General features: G+C 57.6%; 1 protein-coding gene across 1 annotated transcript; it reads left to right on the forward strand.

Annotated features, from left to right (window-relative positions):
• The first annotated feature begins 219 nt into the window (after window positions 1-219).
• ARMC5 (armadillo repeat containing 5) lies at window positions 220-14,984 on the forward strand. The gene is made up of 8 exons (XM_030969753.1): window positions 220-588; window positions 2,381-2,491; window positions 3,184-3,314; window positions 6,851-7,150; window positions 8,981-9,380; window positions 11,064-11,196; window positions 12,481-12,577; window positions 14,274-14,984. The coding sequence occupies exons 1-8, from the start codon at window positions 312-314 to the stop codon at window positions 14,982-14,984; spliced, it is 2,160 nt and encodes a 719-aa protein (XP_030825613.1). The 5' UTR covers window positions 220-311.
• Window positions 14,985-16,363: the final 1,379 nt, after the last annotated feature.

Genomic DNA, 16,363 nt, shown 5'->3' on the forward strand with positions numbered 1-16,363 from the left:
TCTCCTGTCAATCATAGGTTGCCACGCCCCTTTCCAATCAATCAGTCAATCAATCTGTCACAGCCCTGTCAATCACCCTTTCCCTCACGCACCACCCGCCAATCACCTTCAAGCCCCGCCCCTCTCCCATCACCCCGCGCGCGCCGCGTCCCTCCCCCTCTCCCTTCCCCCGCTCTCTCTGTGCCCCCTCCCCGCCGTTCCCCCCTTCCCGCTCTCCCTTTCCGCCCGTTCCGCCCCTCACCGTTCCCCTCTCCCCCCGCTCTAGTTTTTTTTCCCGTTTTCTCCCGTTTTTCCCCCATTTCTCCCCCACCATGTCCGAGTCCCTGGGCTGGTGCGTGGAGGCCGTGCGGGCCGCGGCCGAGCCGTCGCTGTCGCGGGCGCTGCTGGCGCTGCGGGCCCGGCACACGCGGCGGGCCGGGGGCCCCGCGCGGTTCCGGGAGCGAGGGGGGCTCGGGCCGCTGCTGGAGCTGGTGGGGCCCGAGAGGCCCCGGAGGGTGCTGGAGCTGGCGCTGAGCGTGCTCGGGAACTGCTGCACCGAGCCCGGCTGCCGGCGGCAGACCAGGAGCCTCGGAGGGGTGCCGCGGCTGGGTGAGTGAGGGGGAAAAGGGGCTGGGGGCGAGGGGAAAAGTGTGAGGTGTGAGGGGAAAAGAGTGCGGTGTGAGGGGAAAAGTGTGCAATGTGAGGGGAAAAGTACCGGGAATGTGGAAAAAAGTACCGGGAATGTGGAGAAAAGTGCAGGGAATGTAGGGAAAAGGGGCCAGTGTGAGGAAAAAAGTACTGGGAATGAGGGGAAAAGTGCCGGGAATGTGGAAAAAAGGACAGGGAATGTGGAAAAAAAGTGTTGGGTATGAAGAAGAAGTGTCAGGTGTGAGGGAAAAAGTGTCGTCGGGTGTGAGGGGAAAAGTGCCGGGAATGTGGGGAAAAGGGTCAGGTGTGAGGGGAAAAGTGTCGTGTGTGAGGGAAAAAGTACCGGGAATGTGGAAAAAAGTACCGGGAATTTGAGGAAAAGTGTCGGGAATGAGAAAAAAGTGTTGGGAATGAGGAAAAAAGTGTCCTGAGTGAGTGGAAATGCCGGGTATGAAGGGAAAAGAGCCGGGAATGAGGGGAAAAAAGGCCGGGAATGTGGAGAAAAGTGTTGGAAATGTGGAGGAAGTGTCGAGTGTGAGGGGAAAAGTGTCGGAAATTAGGAGGAAAGTGTCCGGTGTGAGGGAAAATAATGGGGAAAAGGAGAGAAAACTAAAGAATGTGTACCGAATGTGAGGGAAATTGTGTCAGAGGTGAGGGGAAAAGTACCGGAAATGAGGAGAAAGGTGCTAGGAATATGAAAATGATATCGGGAATAAGGGAAAAATGTACCGGGAATGTGGAGAAAAGTGTCGGAAATGTGGAGAAAAGTGTCCGGTATGAGGGGAAAAAGTGCCGGGAATGTGGAGCGTCCGGTGTGAGGGGGAAAGGGCCGGGGTGAGAGAATGTGAGGGAAAAAGTGTTGGGTGTGAGGGGAAAAGTACCGGGAATGTGGGGAAAAGTACCGGGAATGTGGAGAAAAATGTCCGGTGTGAGGAAAAAAGTGCCCGGAATGAGGAGAAAAGTACTAGGAATGTGAAAATAATATCGGGAATGAGGCAAAAATGTACCAGGAATGTGAAGTGTCCGGTGTGAGGGGGAAAGGGCCCGGGGTGAGAGAATGTGAGGGAAAAAATATTGGGTGTGAGGGGCCCGGGGTGTACCGGGAAGAGAAAAAGAATGTGAAGGGAAAAAAATATTGGGTGAAAATAATAGGAGGCAAAAATGTACCAGGAATGGAAGTGTGTGGGGAAAGGGCCCGGGTGTGAGAGAATGTGAGGGATTGGGTGTGAGGAAAAAGTGTGGGGAAAAGTGTCGGAAATGTGGGGAAAAGTGTCCGATGTGAGGAAAAATGTGCCGGGAATGTGGAGAAAAGTGCCCGGTGTGAGGGGGAAAGGGCCGGGGTGAGAGGAGACGGGTCTGGTGTGAGGGAAAAAGTACCGAGAATGAGGAGAAAAGTGCCAGAAATGTGAAGAAAATACCGGGAATGAGGAGAAAAGTGTTGGAAATGTTGAGAAATCTGTTGGGTGTGAGGGGAAAAGTGTCAGAAATGAGGAGAAAATACCGGGAATGAGAGAAAAGTCTCAGGTGTGAGGGCAAAAAGGCAAAGTGCCGGGTGTGAGGGGAAAAGTGCCGGGAACGTGGAAAAAAAAATCAGAAATAAGGGGGAAAAAGTGTCAGGAATGACAAAAAAAAGGCGTCCGGAGTGAGGGGGGGAAAGTGTTGGGAATGTGGGAAAATATCGGGAATGTGAAAAAAAAACATTGGGACCGAGGGAAAAAAATAGAAAAGTGCCGGGTGTGTGCTTTGGCCGCAGTGTCGCTGCTGTCGGTGCCCGGTGTCCCCGAGAGCGTCGGGAACCGCGTGGCCCGGACCTTGGCCAACCTGGCCCTGGAGCCCGACGGCGCCCGGGACGTGCTGGAGGCCGGTGAGCAGCGTTTGGGGAAAATTCGGGAAAATTCGGGGATTTTTGGGGGAAAAATTGGGGATTTCTTGGGGGATTTTGGGGGGAATTTGGGGGATTTTTTTGGCGGAGTTTGGGGATTTCTTTTGGAATTTCAGGGGTTTTTGGGGATTTACCAGGGGATTTTTGGGGGGAATTTTAGGAATTTTTTTGGGGGGGGAAAATTTAGCGGGGTTTTGGGGGGAAAATTTGGGGTTTTTGGGGGAATTAAAGGGATTTTTGGGGAAAAATTGGGGATTTCTTGGGGGATTTCTGAGGGAAATTTGGGGATTTTTGGGGGGAGTTTGGGGATTTTTTTTTTTTTTTTTAATTTCAGGTTTTTTTGGGGCATTTTTGGGGGAGTTTTTGGGGGATTTACTGGGGGATTTTTGGGGGAATTTGGGAATTTCGGGGGCAATTTGGGTGAATTTTGGGGGCAATTTTGGGAATTTTTGGGGGCAATTTGGATGATTTTGAGGGAATTTTGGGGGCGATTTGGATGAATTTTTGGGGGCAATTTGAGGGGATTTTGGGGGCAATTTGGGGAAGTTTTGGGGGGGATTTTTGGATTATTTTGAGGGAATTTTGGGGGCGATTTCTATGAATTCCGGGGTGCAATTTCATCCCAGTTCGGGCCATTTTGCCCCCCTAACCCCTTCCCCAATTTAACCCCTCAGGTGCCGCTCCCCTCCTCATCACCCTCACCGCCACCTGCAGCACCCCCGGCTGCCTCCTGAGCGCCGCCCGCGCCCTACGCATCCTCGGCACCCCCCAAACCGCCCCGGGACCCCCCAAAACTGCTCCCCAGACCCCCAAACACCCCTGAGACCCCCCAAAACTGCTCCTCATGACCTCCAAACCCCCGGGACCCCCCAAAACTGATCCCCAGCACCCCCAAACTGCCCTGGGACCCCCCAAAACTGCTCCCCATGACCCCCAAACCGCCCCGGGACCCCCCAAAACTGCTCCCAAGGACCTCCAAACACCCCTGAGACCCCCAAAACTGCTCCTCATGACCCCAGGGACCCCCAAAACTGCTCACCAGGCCCGGGACCCCCCAAAACTGCTCCCCAGGGCCCCCAAACCCCGGGACCCCCCAAAACTGCTCCCCAGGACCCCCAAACTGCCCCGGGACCCCCCAAAACTGCTCCCCAGCACCCCCAAACCCCTCTGGGACCCCCCAAAACTGCTCCCCAGGACCCCCAAACCCCCCGGGACCCCCAAAACTGCTCCCCATGACCTCCAAACACCCCTGGGACCCCCAAACCTGCTCCCCAGCACCCCCAAACCCCCCCGGGACCCCCCAAAACTGCTCCCCAGGACCCCCAAACTGCCCCGAGACCCCCAAAACTGCTCTCCCCCCCCCAACCCCCAAACCCCCCCGGGACCCCCAAAACCCCCAAACACCCAGGACCCCCAAACCCCGGGACCCCCCAAAACTGCTCCCCAGCACCCCCAAACCCCTCTGAGACCCCCCAAAACTGCTCCCCAGGACCCCCAAAGCCCCCAGGACCCCCAAAACTGCTCCCCATGACCCCAAACTCCCCTGGGACCCCCAAAACTGCTCCCCAGCACCCCCCCCATGAGACCCCGGGACCCCCCAAAACTGCACCCCAAAGGACCTCCAAACCCCCCCGGGACCCCCCAAACCCGCTCCCCATGACCTCCAAACCCCCCTGAGACCCCCCAAACCTGCTCCCCATGACCCCCAAACCCCTATGAGACCCCCCAAACCCACTCCCCAGCACCCCAAACCCCCTTCCCATGACCCCCAAACCCCTATGAGACCCCCCAAATCTGCTCCCCAGCACCCCAAACCTGCTCCCCAGCACCCCAAATCCGCTCCCCATGACCCCCAACTCCCCGGGACCCCCCAAACCCGCTCCCCATGACCCCCAAACCCCTATGAGACCCCCCCCAAACCCACTCCCCAGCACCCCAAACCCACTCCCCATGACCCCCAAACCCCTATGAGACCCCCCAAATCTGCTCCCCATGACCCCCAAACCCTATATGGACCCCCCCAAATCTGCTCCCCATGACCCCCAAACCCCTATGAGACCCCCCCAAACCCCCTCCCCAGCACCCCAAAGGCCCCCAGCACCCCAAACCCTCCCCCATGACCCCCAAACCCCTATGAGACCCCCCAAATCCGGCCCCATGACCCTGGGCGCCCCGGGACCCCCAAACCCGCTCCCCCAGGACCCCAGGCCCCGGGCCCCAGGCCCCCTCCCAGGAGGCGCGCTGCCCACCCGCAAGCGCATGCTGCTGGGCGCCGCTGGCCGCGCTGAGCCCGGCGACGCCGCGGGCCCGCGCTGGGCTGGCGCTGGCGGCGCTGCTGCCGCCGTGCCCCGCCCGTGGCGGCCGCGAGCCGAGCGCTGGCCGCTGGCGCGCTGACGCTGCTGCTCGCCACGGACGCGCTGGGCCCGCTGGGCGCTGGCCGCGCTCTGCGCTGATCGCGGATCGCCTGCGGCCGTCGAGCCGCCGCCCGTGGAGGCGCCGTGGCCCGTGAGGAGGGGGCTGGGCATGGAAAAGGGGCAGGGGGACGGGGCCGAGGGGGGGGAGTGTGGGGGTGATCGTAAATTGGGGGGGGGGCACAGGTTTGGGGGTGACGGGTGGGAATGTGGGGGTGAGGGGTGGGAATTTGGGGGTGAGGGGTGTGAATTTGGGGGTGATCGTAAATTCAGTAGGGGTCACAAATTTGGGGGTGAGGGGTATGAATTTGGGGCTGATCGTAAATTGGGTGGGGGTCCCAAATTTGGGGGTGAGGGTCCTAAATTTGGGGGTGGGAGTCACAAATTTGGGGGTGATTCTGAATTGGGTGAGGGTCACAAGTTTGGGGGTGAGGGGTATGAATTTGGGGGTGAGGGGTGTGAATTTGGGGGTGAGGGGTATGAATTTGGGGGTGGGAGTCACAAATTTGGGGGGGAGCCTGAATTGGGTGAGGGTCCCAAATTTGGGGGTGAGGGGCACGAATTTGGGGCTGATCGTAAATTGAGTGGGGGTCACAAATTTGGGGGTGAGGGTCCTAAATTTGGGGGAGGGAGTCACAAATTTGGGGGTGAGGGGCACGAATTTGGGGGTGATCGTAAATTGGGTGGGGGTCACGAGTTTGGGGGTGGGAGTCACAGATTTGGGAGTGATTCTGAATTAGGTGGGGGTCCCAAATTTGGGGGTGAGGGGCGCGAATTTGGGGGTGAGCCTGAATTGGGGGAGGGTCCCGAATTTAGGGGTGGGAGTCACAAATTCGGGAATGATTCTAAATTGGGTGGGGGTCCCAAATTTGGGAGTGGGGATCCTAAATCGGGTGGGGGTCCCAAATCCGTGGGAGGTCCCAAATTGGGTGAGGGGTCTCAAATGAAGGGTGGGGGTCCCCAGGTTAATTGTGGGGGTCCCAATTTGGGTGGGGGTCGCCCCCAACTCCCCCAGTTTGGGGGGGCTGGTCCCCAAATGAACGGGGGTCCCAAATTGGGGGGGGGTCCCCATTTCAATGGGGGGCCCGAATTTGAGTCTGGGGGTCCCAAATCCAGGACCAAAGATCCCAAATTTGGGTCTGGGGGTGTCAAATTAAATGAAAATGCCAAATTTGGGTCTGGGGGTTCCCAGTTCAAGTCTGGGGGTCCCAAATCAGGTGCAAATCCCAAATTCAGGTCCGGGAGTCCCCAGTTTGAGTCTGGGGTCTCCCACTCCCCCCAATTCTCATCAGGGCTTTCCCATCCCCTCTCCTCGTCCCAATTTGGGTCTGGGGTCTCCCATCCCCTCTCCTCGCCCCAGTTTGAGTCTGGGGGTTCCCAATTTGAGTCTGGGGGTCCCCAATCCTCCCTCTCCTCTCCCCAATTTGAGTCTGGGGTCTCCCATTCCCTCTGCTCTCCCCAATTCGAGTCTGGGGTCTTCCCCTCCCTCTCCTCCCCCCAATTTGGGTCTGGGGTCCCCAGCCCCCTCTGCTCCCCCCAATTTGAGTCTGGGGGTTCTCAATTTGACTCTGGCTGTCCCCAATTTGGGTCTGGGGGTTCCCAATCTGGGTCTGGGGTCCCCAGCCCCCTCTCCTCGCCCCAATTCGAGTCTGGGGGTCCCCAATTTGGGGGTTCCCAATTCGGGTCTGGGGTCTCCCATCCCCTCTCCTCTCCCCAATCCGGGTCGGGGGTCCCCAGCCCCCTCTCCTCTCCCCAATTCGGGTCTGGGGGTTCCCAATTTGGGTCGGGGGTCCCCAGCCCCCTGTGCTCCCCGCAGTTCGAGTCTGGGGGTTCCCAATTTGGGGGTTCCCAATTCGGGTCGGGGGTCTCCCATCCCCTCTCCTCTCCCCAATTCGGGTCGGGGGTCCCCAGCCCCCTGTGCTCCCCGCAGTTCGAGGCGGGGGGTTCCCAAGTCGGGTCGGGGGTCCCCAGCGCCCTGTGCTCCCCGCAGTTCGAGGCCGGGGTGCGCGCGCTGTGCCTGCTGTGCCGCGAGGCGGTGTCGCGGGCGCGCGTGCGCCGCTCGGGGGGCCTGGGCGCGCTCGTGGCGCTGCTGCGCGAGCCGCGCGCCGCGCGCTGGCACCGCCGCGCGCTGCTGGCGCTCAGCGCCTTCGCCTGGGACCCGCCCGCGCTGCGCGCGCTCGAGGCGCGCGGCCTGGTGCCGCTGCTGGCGCGGGCGCTGCGCCGAGAGCGCGCCCCGGAGCGCGGCCGGCAGCGGGAGCAGCACGAGCAGCAGGAGGAGGAGGAGGAGGAGGAGGAGGAGAGGGAGGAAGAGGAGGCGGCCTCGGCGGATTGGCCTCGGGAATTGGGGCCGGGGGCGCCCGGGGAGGCGGCGGCGGGGAGCTGGAGGGGGCTCAGGTGAGTGGGGAGGGGGGTTCGCGTATTGGGGAGGGGTCTCAAGGGGGTTTGGGGGGATTTGAAGGGATTTTTGGGGGATTTGGGATATTGGGGAGGGGGCTCAGGAGGAGGAGGAGGAGAGGGAGGAAGAGGAGGTGGCGGCGGCGGGGAGCTGGAGGGGGCTCAGGTGAGTGGGGAGGGGGATTCGCGTATTGGGGAGGGGGTTTCGGGTATTGGGGAGGGGGTTTGGTGGGAATTTGGGGTCATTTTGGGGGGTGGGTGTGAGGGGGTTGAGATATTGGGGAGCGGTCTCAAGGGGATTTTTGGGGATTTGGGATATTGGGGAGGGGTCTTGGGTGAGTTTTAGGGGTATTTGGGATATTGGGGAGGGGTCTCAAGGGGCTTTGGGGGGATTTGAGGGGATTTTTGGGGGGATTTGGGATATTGGGGAGGGGGATTCAGGACTTTTTGGGGGGATTTTGGGGAGTTTGGGATATTGGGGAGGGGGCTCAGGAGGAGGAGGAGGAGAGGGAGGAAGAGGAGGCGGCGTCGGCGGATTGGCCTCGGGAATTGGGGCTGGGGGCGCCCGGGGAGGGGGCTCAGGTGAGTGGGGAGGGGGCTTGGAGGGAATTTGGGGTCAATTTTGGGGGGATTTGGGATATTGGGGAGGGGGATTCAGGGGGTTTGACATATTGGGGAGGGGTCTCAAGGGGATTTTGGGGCATTTGGGATATTGGGGAGGGGGATTCAGGGGATTGGAGAGGATTTTGGGGGGATTTGGGGTTTTTTTCAAGGGATTTTTGGGGTTTTAGGAGAAGTTTTGGGGTTATTTAAGGAGATTTTTGGGGTAATTTTGGGGTTATTTAAGGGAACTTTTTTTGGCTTTTTTATGGTTTATTTAAGAGGATTTTTTTGGTTATTTAAGGGAATTTTTTGGGGTTATTTTGGGGTCATTTAAGGGGATTTTTGGGGTTATTTAAGGGAATTTTTGGGGTTATTTAAGGGAATTTTTGGGGTTATTTAGGGGAGTTTTTGGGGTTATTTAAGGGAATTTTTTGGGGTTATTTTGGGGTCATTTAAGGGGATTTTTTGGGGCTTTTTTTGGTTATTTAAGGGAATTTTTGGGGCTTTTTTTGGTTATTTAAGGGAATGTTTTGGGTTATTTTGGGCTCATTTAAAGGAATTTTTGGGGTTATTTAAGGGAATTTTTGGGGGTCATTTAAGGGGAATTTTTGGGGTTATTTTGGGTTATTTAAGGGAATTTTTGGGGTTATTTAAGGGAATTTTTGGGGGTCATTTAAGGGGAATTTTTGGGGTTATTTTGGGGTTATTTAAGGGAATTTTTTGGGTTATTTTGGGCTCATTTAAGGGGAATTTTTGGGGTTATTTTGGGTTATTTAAGGGATTTTTTGGGGTCATTTAAGGAAATTTTTGGGGGTCATTTAAGGGGAATTTTTGGGGTTATTTTGGGCTCATTTAAGGGAATTTTTGGGGTTATTTAAGGGAATTTTTGGGGTTATTTTGGGTCATTTAAGGAAATTTTTTGGGGAATTTTTTTGTGATCACTTCAGACAATTTTATGCGTTCTCACCTTTTAACCCTTTCCCCCCATTCCATTCCAGGACCTGGCTGGGCACCACCCCCCCCCCTCCCCCCCCCCCTCCCCCCCCCCCCCCCCAAACGCAAGCCGCCCCTCCCCCCCTCGCTGCGCTCGCTGGCCCTGCCCCCCATCCCCGCGCTGGACCCGCGCAGCCGCGAGGCGCCCGCGCTGCTGCTGCTCGAGCGCCTGGCCACGCCCCCCCGCCCCTCCCCCGCCCTCCCCTTCCCCACCCTGGTCTCCGCCCTCCTGGCCTACCTGGGGGGGGCCCCGCGCCCCTCCCCCCGCGCCCCCCGCCTGCTGCAGCTTCTGGTGCAAAACCCCCAATTTCTGGGGCCTCTGGTTCGCGGCTTCGTCCCCTCGCTCATCCACGCCCGGCTGGTGCTGGGGGTGCCCCCCCAGAAATGGGGCAGGGGGGCGGCGGGGGAAGGGAGAGACCCCCGCCCCCAATGGGCCCGAGCGGAGAGGAGGGAGAGGCTGCGGGAGCTGGGTGAGTCTGGGGGCAAAAAAACGGGATTTTGGGGAAATTGGGGAAAAAATGGGGATTTGGGGGGGAATTCAGGGCGTTTGGGGGTGGATTTGGGGGATTTTGGGGAAAATGGGAAATTGGGGGGAAATTTGGGGATTTGGGGGGGAATTGGGGGGGAAATTGGGGGGAGGAATGGGGATTTGGGGGGGGAAATGGGGATTTGGGGGGATTTGGGGAGAAATTGGGGGTTTGGGGAAATCGGGAGAAAATTCAGGAATTTGGGAGGAATTGGGAGGGGAATGGAAATTTGGGGGAAATTGGGGGGTATGGGGGGATTTGGGGGGGAAATTGGGGGCAGAAATGGAAATTTGGGGGGAAAATGGGGATTTGGGGAAGTGGGGGTGGAAATTTGGGGATTTTGGGGGGAAATGGGGGGGGAAATTGGGAGGAAAATGGGATTTGAGGGGAAATTCAGGATTTGGGGGGAAATTGGGGGGGAATTCAGGGGGTTTGGGGGTGGATTTGGGGGATATTGGGGGGAAATGGGAATTTGGGGGAGGAAAATGGGGATTTGGGGGGAATCGGGGGAAACTGGGGGGAATAATGGGGATTTGGAGGGAATTGGGAGGAATTCAGAGATTTTTGGGGGGGAAATTGGGAGGAAAAATGGGAATTTGGGGGAAACTGGTGAGAAATTGGGGGATATTGGGGGGGAAATTGGGAAATTGGGGGGGAATTGGGGAGGGGGAAATTGGGGAGTTGGGGGGGGAATTTTGGGGGGAAAATTTGGGGATGGGAGGGGAGACTTTGGGGGAATTTGGGGCGGGAAATGGGATTTTGGGGGGAATTGGAGGGAAATTCGGGGATTTTGGGGAGAAATTGGGGGGGAAATTGGGGGGTTTGGGGGAATTGGGAGGAATCGGGGGGAAATTCGGGGGAAATTTTGGGGAAAAAATGGGAATTTGGGGGATTTGGGGGGTGGATTTGGGGGATATTGGGGGCAAAAATGGGAAATTGGGGGAATTTAAGGGAATTTGGGGGGAATTTGGGGAAAATTCAGGGATTTTGGGGGAAATTGGGGTGAAAATGGGAATTTGGTGGGGAATTGGGGGGAAATTGGGGGGGGAAGGGAATTCAGGGGGAATCAGGGGGAAATTGGGGAATTTGGGGGAAAAATTGGGGGGTTTGGGGGGAGTTGGGGGCAAAACTGGGAAATTGGGGAAAATGGGGGGGAAATTTGGGTATTTTGGGGGGAATTGGGGGGAAATTTGGGTATTTTGGGGGAAATTGGGGGGTTTGGGGGGGATTTAAGGGAAATTGGGGGAAAATTCAGGGATTTTGGGGTGGGATTTGGGGGAAATTGGGGGGATTGGAGAAAATGGGGGGATTTGGTGGGACTGGTGGATTTCGGGAAGGATTTTGGGAAGACTGAGAGGATTGGAGCTGATTTGGGGGGGATTTCAGGGGATTTTGGGGAGATTCGAGGAGATTTTGGGGAGAAAATCAAGGATTAGCAGAAAAATTGGATTTTCGGGGCCGATTTTTCCCCAATTCCGAGCGATTCTCACCGACTTTAGGCAGATTGTTTTAGCATTCTTTATTCGGGGGTTTGGGGTAACCCCCCACCTCCACCAAGGCCAAAAATCACCTGGTGAACATTTTGGGTGGCTCTGACCCCCAAATCGCCCTCCCCTCCCCCGCCAGGTGAGGCGCTGCTGCGCAGCCTCGCGGCCACGGCGGCCTCGCCCTTCGGCGTGGGGGTGCTGACGCACGGGCTGCGCTGCGGCAGCGCCCCCGCGCGGCTGGCGTGCGCCACTGCACTGCCCCTGCTGGCCAGGTGAGAGCCCGCCCAAAAACCGCCTCCGAAAAGAGCCAAAAATCACCCAAAAAAAACCCCCAAAAATCAGCCCAAAAATAGCCCCGAAATCGCCCCAAAACTGCCTCCAAAAATAGCCAAAAATCACGCAAAAAAATACCCAAAAATCACCCAAAAAATAGCCAACAATCACCAAAAAAATACTCCAAAATTCGCCAAAAAACAGCCCAAAAATACCCCCAGAATACCCAGAAATCGCCCCAAAACTGCCTCCAAGAATAGCCAAAAATCACCAAAAAAATACCCAAACATCACCAAAAAAGTAGCCAACAATCACCAAAAAAATACTCCAAAAATCAGCCCAAAAATAGCCCCGAAATCGCCCCAAAATTGCCTCCAAAAATAGCCAAAAATCACAAAAAAAATGCCCAAAAATCACAAAAAAAATACTCCAAAAATCAGCCCAAAAATACCCCCCGAAATACCTGGAAATCGCCCCAAAATTGCCTCCAAAAATAGCCAAAAATCACGCTCCAAAAATCGCCAAAAATCAGCCCAAAAATACCCCCCAAAATACCCGGAAATTGCTCCAAAATTGCCTCCAAAAATAGCCAAAAATCACCAAAAAACATGCTCCAAAATTCGCCAAAAATCAGCCCAAAAATACCCCAGAAATTGCCCCAAAATACTCAGGAATCGCCCCAAAATTGCCTTTAAAAATAGCCAAAAATCACCAAAAAATACTCCAAAAATCAGCCCAAAAATAGCCCCGAAATACCCAGAAATCGCCCCAAAATTGCCTCCAAAAATCCCACCAAAAATACCCCAAAATTCGCCAAAAAAAACCTTACAAACCCCCCAAATCCACCTCTAAATACCCCAAAAATCACCCCAAAAATACCCAAAAACCACCCCAAAATCCCCCCAAAATTGTCTCCGAAATTCCCACCAAAAATACCCAAAATTCCCCCAAAAATCCCCTCTAAATACCCCCGAAACCTTCTGACATCCCCTTCCCCCATATCGCGACATATCGCGACACCAACCCCTCCCCAAACCCCCAAATCCGCCCCTCCCACCCCCCTATCGCGATATATGGTGTCCTATCGCGATATATCGTCACGTGTCCCCTCCCCCCAGGCCGGGCTCGCCACTGCTCTGGGGTGGGGGAGGGGCGCAGTCACGATCTATCGTGACAGGGGGGGCGGGGGAGGGGACTGAAAGGTGTTTTGAGGGTGGGGGGAGGGGCAGTCAGGCTCTATCGCGATATATCGTGACTTGGCCCCTCCCCCCCCCCCTCCCCAGGCCGGGCTCGCCGCTGTGGCCGCTGCTCTGGGGGGGGGGAGGGGCGCTGCCGCTGCTGCTCGGAGCCGCCGTGGGCGCCGCCCGAGGGGGGGGCGGGGCCGGGGGGGGGGGCCGCCCGGGGCCGCCCCTCCCCAGCCCTGGCGCTGAGGGGAGGGGCACAAACGCCTGGGCCAGGGGAGGGGAGGGGCTAAAACGGGGGAGGGGAGGGAGCACCTGGGGCAGGTGAGGGGGAGGGGCACAAACACCTGGGGCAGGGGGGGGGGGAGGGGCTAAAACGGGGGAGGGGGAGGGGCTAAAACATGGGAGGGGAGGGGCTAAAACAGGGGAGGGGGGAGGGGCTAAAACACCCGGGGCAGGTGAGGGGGAGGGGCACAAACAGGGGAGGGGGAGGGGCCAAAACACCTGGGGCAGGTTAAAGAGGGGAGGGACCAAAACAGGGGAGGGGGGAGGGGCTGAAACGGGGGAGGGGGAGGGGTTAAACACCTGGGGCAGGGGAGGGGGGAGGGGCACCCGTGGGGACAGTGGGGACACACCTGGAACTCACCTGGGGGGCTGGGGACACACCTGGGGACACTGGGGACAGCTGGAGATGGCCAAGGTGTGGCCTTGGGGACATTGGGGACACACCTGGGGGGGATGGGCAGGTGAGGGGACATTGGGGACACACCTGAGTTGTTTTGGACCTGCAGGTGAACGGCCATGGGGACACCGAGAATGGACCTGGGGACGGCCGGGACACACCTGGGGACACCTGGAACACACCTGGGGACACACCTGGGGACACCTGGAACACACCTGGGGACAGCAAGGACACCTTTGGGGACATCCAGGACACACCTGGGGACATCCAGGACACACCTGGGGACAGCCAGGACACACCTGGGGACATCAGGAATGGGTTTGGGGACATCCAGGACTCACCTGGGGACACCTGGGACCACCTGGACACACCTGAGGACACTGAGAATGGACTTGGGGACACCTTTGGGGACACCTGTGGGGCCCCGAGAGCCCCCAAACGTGCCCAGGCTGCCCAAATGTCCCCGCCCCCTTCCAAACGTCCCCGAATGTCCCCAAATCCTCCGGAAATGTCCCCAGATCCCCTCAATCCCTGTCCCCAAACCTCCTCAAACCCTTCTGGATGTCCCCAAATGTCCCCAAACCCCCCTCGAACATCCCCAAACCCCCCAAATCCCTGTCCCCAAACTTCCTCAATGTCCCAAAATCCCTGTCCCCAAATGTCCCCAAACCCACCAAACCCCTGTCCCCAGGTGTCCCCAAACCCTTGTCCCCAAGTGTCCCAAATGTCCCCAAATCCCCCCCAAATGTCCCCAAGCCCCTGTCCCCAGGTGTCCCCAAACCCCCCCCAGGTGTCCCCAAGCGCCCCCCAAACATCCCCAAATCCCCCCCAAATGTCCCCAAATCCCTGTCCCCAGGTGTCCCAAACGTCCCCAAGCCCGTGTCCCCAAATGTCCCCAAATCCCTGTCCCCAAATGTCCCCAAGCCCCTGTCCCCAAATGTCCCCAAATCCCTGTCCCCAGGTGTCCCAAATGTCCCCAAGCCCCTGTCCCCAAACGTCCCCAAGCCCCTGTCCCCAGGCGTCCCCAAGCCCCTGTCCCCAAATGTCCCCAAGCCCGTGTCCCCAAATGTCCCCAAATCCCTGTTCCCAAATGTCCCCAAATCCCCCAAACGTCCCAAGCAAATGTCCCCAAATGTCCCCAAGCCCGTGTCCCCAGGTGTCCCAAACGTCCCCAAGCCCCTGTCCCCAAATGTCCCCAAGCCCGTGTCCCCAGGCGTCCCCGGGCTGCCCCTACTCGCTGTCCCCCTGGGACGTGTCCCTTGTCCCCGACGCGCCCCCGCCGCTGCCCGCCTCCCGCCGGGCTCTGTCCCGCGTGTCCCCGGTGCTGTCCACGCTGCTGTGCGGCCCCTTCTTGGCGCCGCCAGCGGCAGGTGACGCTTGCGCCGCTGCCCAGCGCCCGGCGCTGCTGCTGCTGCTGCATTTCCTGCACGGCTGCGCCGCGCGCGCTGCCCGCACCTCTCCGGCCCCTCGATGTCACGCGGCGGGCGCTGGCGCTGGCGCTGGCGCGGGCGCTTCCTGGTGCCGTCGCCGAGGCCTGGCTGGCGGCGGCGTGCGGGGCCGCCGGCCGCGCTCTGGGCCTGGCGGCGCTGGGGCAGCAGCAGCGCTGGCGCGCAGGGCGGCGCGCCGTGCTCAGCGGCGGCGCCCTCAGCGTGGAGCCCCCGTGCTGCTCGGCGCCGCCAGAGCGGCCACGGAGCCCGCGGCGCTGGTCAGGGCGCTGCTGGAGGAGATCGGCCCCGCCCACGGGGCGCTGGGCCACGCCCACGATGAGCTGAGCGTAGGGGCGCAGTGGGACCCCCTGGTGGGGGTGGGGCAGCTCGGGGGGGACAGCGAGGAGGAGGAGGAGGAGGAGGGTGACGTCATGGAGCAGGGCGGTGACGTCATGGAGGAAGGCAGTGACGTCATGGAGGAGGAAGGGTCGCGGTGAAAGGACCCTGGGGACGCCAAAATGACCTGGAAGAACCCAAAAAGGACCTTGGGGACATCAAAAAGGACCCTGAGGACAAGTTCAGGACACCAAAAAGGACCTTGGGGACACCAAAAATGACCGTGAAGAACCCAAAAAGAACCTTGGGGACAATTTTGGGAACCCTAAAAGGACATTGAGGACCCAAAAGTCACCTTGAGGAACCCAAAAAGAACCTTGGGGACACCAAAAAGGACGCCGAGGACAATTTCAGGACACCAAAAATGACCTTGAGGAACCCCAAAATGACCTTGAAGAACCCAAAAAGAACCTTGAGGACAATTTTGGGGACCTTAAAATGACCTTGAAGAACCCAAAAAAGACCTTGGGGACACCAAAAAGGACGCCGAGGACAATTTCAGGACTCCAAAAAGGACCTTGAGGAACCCCAAAATTACCTTAAAGAACCCAAAAAGAACCTTGGGGACAATTTTGGAGACCTTAAAATGACCTTGAAGAACCCAAAAAGAACCTTGGAGACACCAGAAAGGACCATGAGGACAATTTCAGGACACCCAAAAATGACCTTGGGGACACCAAAAGAACCTTGAAGAACCCAAAAAGAACCTTGGGGACACCAAAAGGACCCTGGGGGCACCAAAAGAACTTTGAAAAACCCGAAACGGACCTTGGGGACATCAAAAATGACCTTGGGGACAAATTTTGGGGACCTTAAAATGACCTTGAAGAACCCAAAAATGACCTTGGGGACAAATTTTGGGGACCTCAAAAGGACCTTGGAGACCCCAAAAATGACCTTGAAGACCCTAAAAAGATCCTTGGGGACCCCAAAAACCCTTGGGGATAATTTGGGAAGATTTGGGGACAATTTTGGGACCTTGGGGCCACCCCCAGGTGACGATGACGTCATTGGGAGCCCCCAAAATTTAGGGACACCCCCCCAAGATTTGGGGACCTTGCTGGAATTTTCGGGACCTTCTGGAACTTTCTGGGACCTTCTGGAATTGTGGGATCCCCCCGAGGGAGGGGGAGGGGTTTGGGGAAGGACTTTTGGGGTGAATTCGGGCGGTTTTGGGGTCGCGGTTGGAGCGAATAAAAAACGGGTGAAAGCATCAAGTGTGGCTGAGATCCCAAAATTCCCCAAAAAATAAAAATAAACCCAAAATCCCGACCTAAAATTCCCAAAAAACCCCCAAAATCCTGACCAAAAATTCCCAAAAAAACCCCAAATCCCAAAAATTTTGGAGCATTTTGGGGTCAATTTTGGTCATTTTTCTTCATTTTGTACCAATTTTGGTCATTTCTCTTCATCTTGAACCATTTTGGGCAATTCCGACTCAATTCTGAAACTTTTCAGGAATTTTTTTGTCATTTTTGGG

The sequence above is a fragment of the Camarhynchus parvulus genome, unplaced genomic scaffold (genome assembly GCF_901933205.1).
Source record: "Camarhynchus parvulus unplaced genomic scaffold, STF_HiC, whole genome shotgun sequence".
Classification (NCBI taxonomy): Eukaryota; Metazoa; Chordata; class Aves; order Passeriformes; family Thraupidae; genus Camarhynchus; species Camarhynchus parvulus.

Coding starts and splice junctions, on each gene's coding strand:
- ARMC5 (XM_030969753.1), top strand. CDS start 312: ATGTCCGAGTCCCTGGGCTGGTGCGTGGAGGCCGTGCGGGCCGCGGCC. Junction 7,151..8,980: donor GGGCGCTGCGCCGAGAGCGC/GCCCCGGAGCGC, acceptor CCCAAACGCAAG/CCGCCCCTCCCCCCCTCGCT. Junction 11,197..12,480: donor GCACTGCCCCTGCTGGCCAG/GTGAGAGCCCGC, acceptor CCCCCTCCCCAG/GCCGGGCTCGCCGCTGTGGC.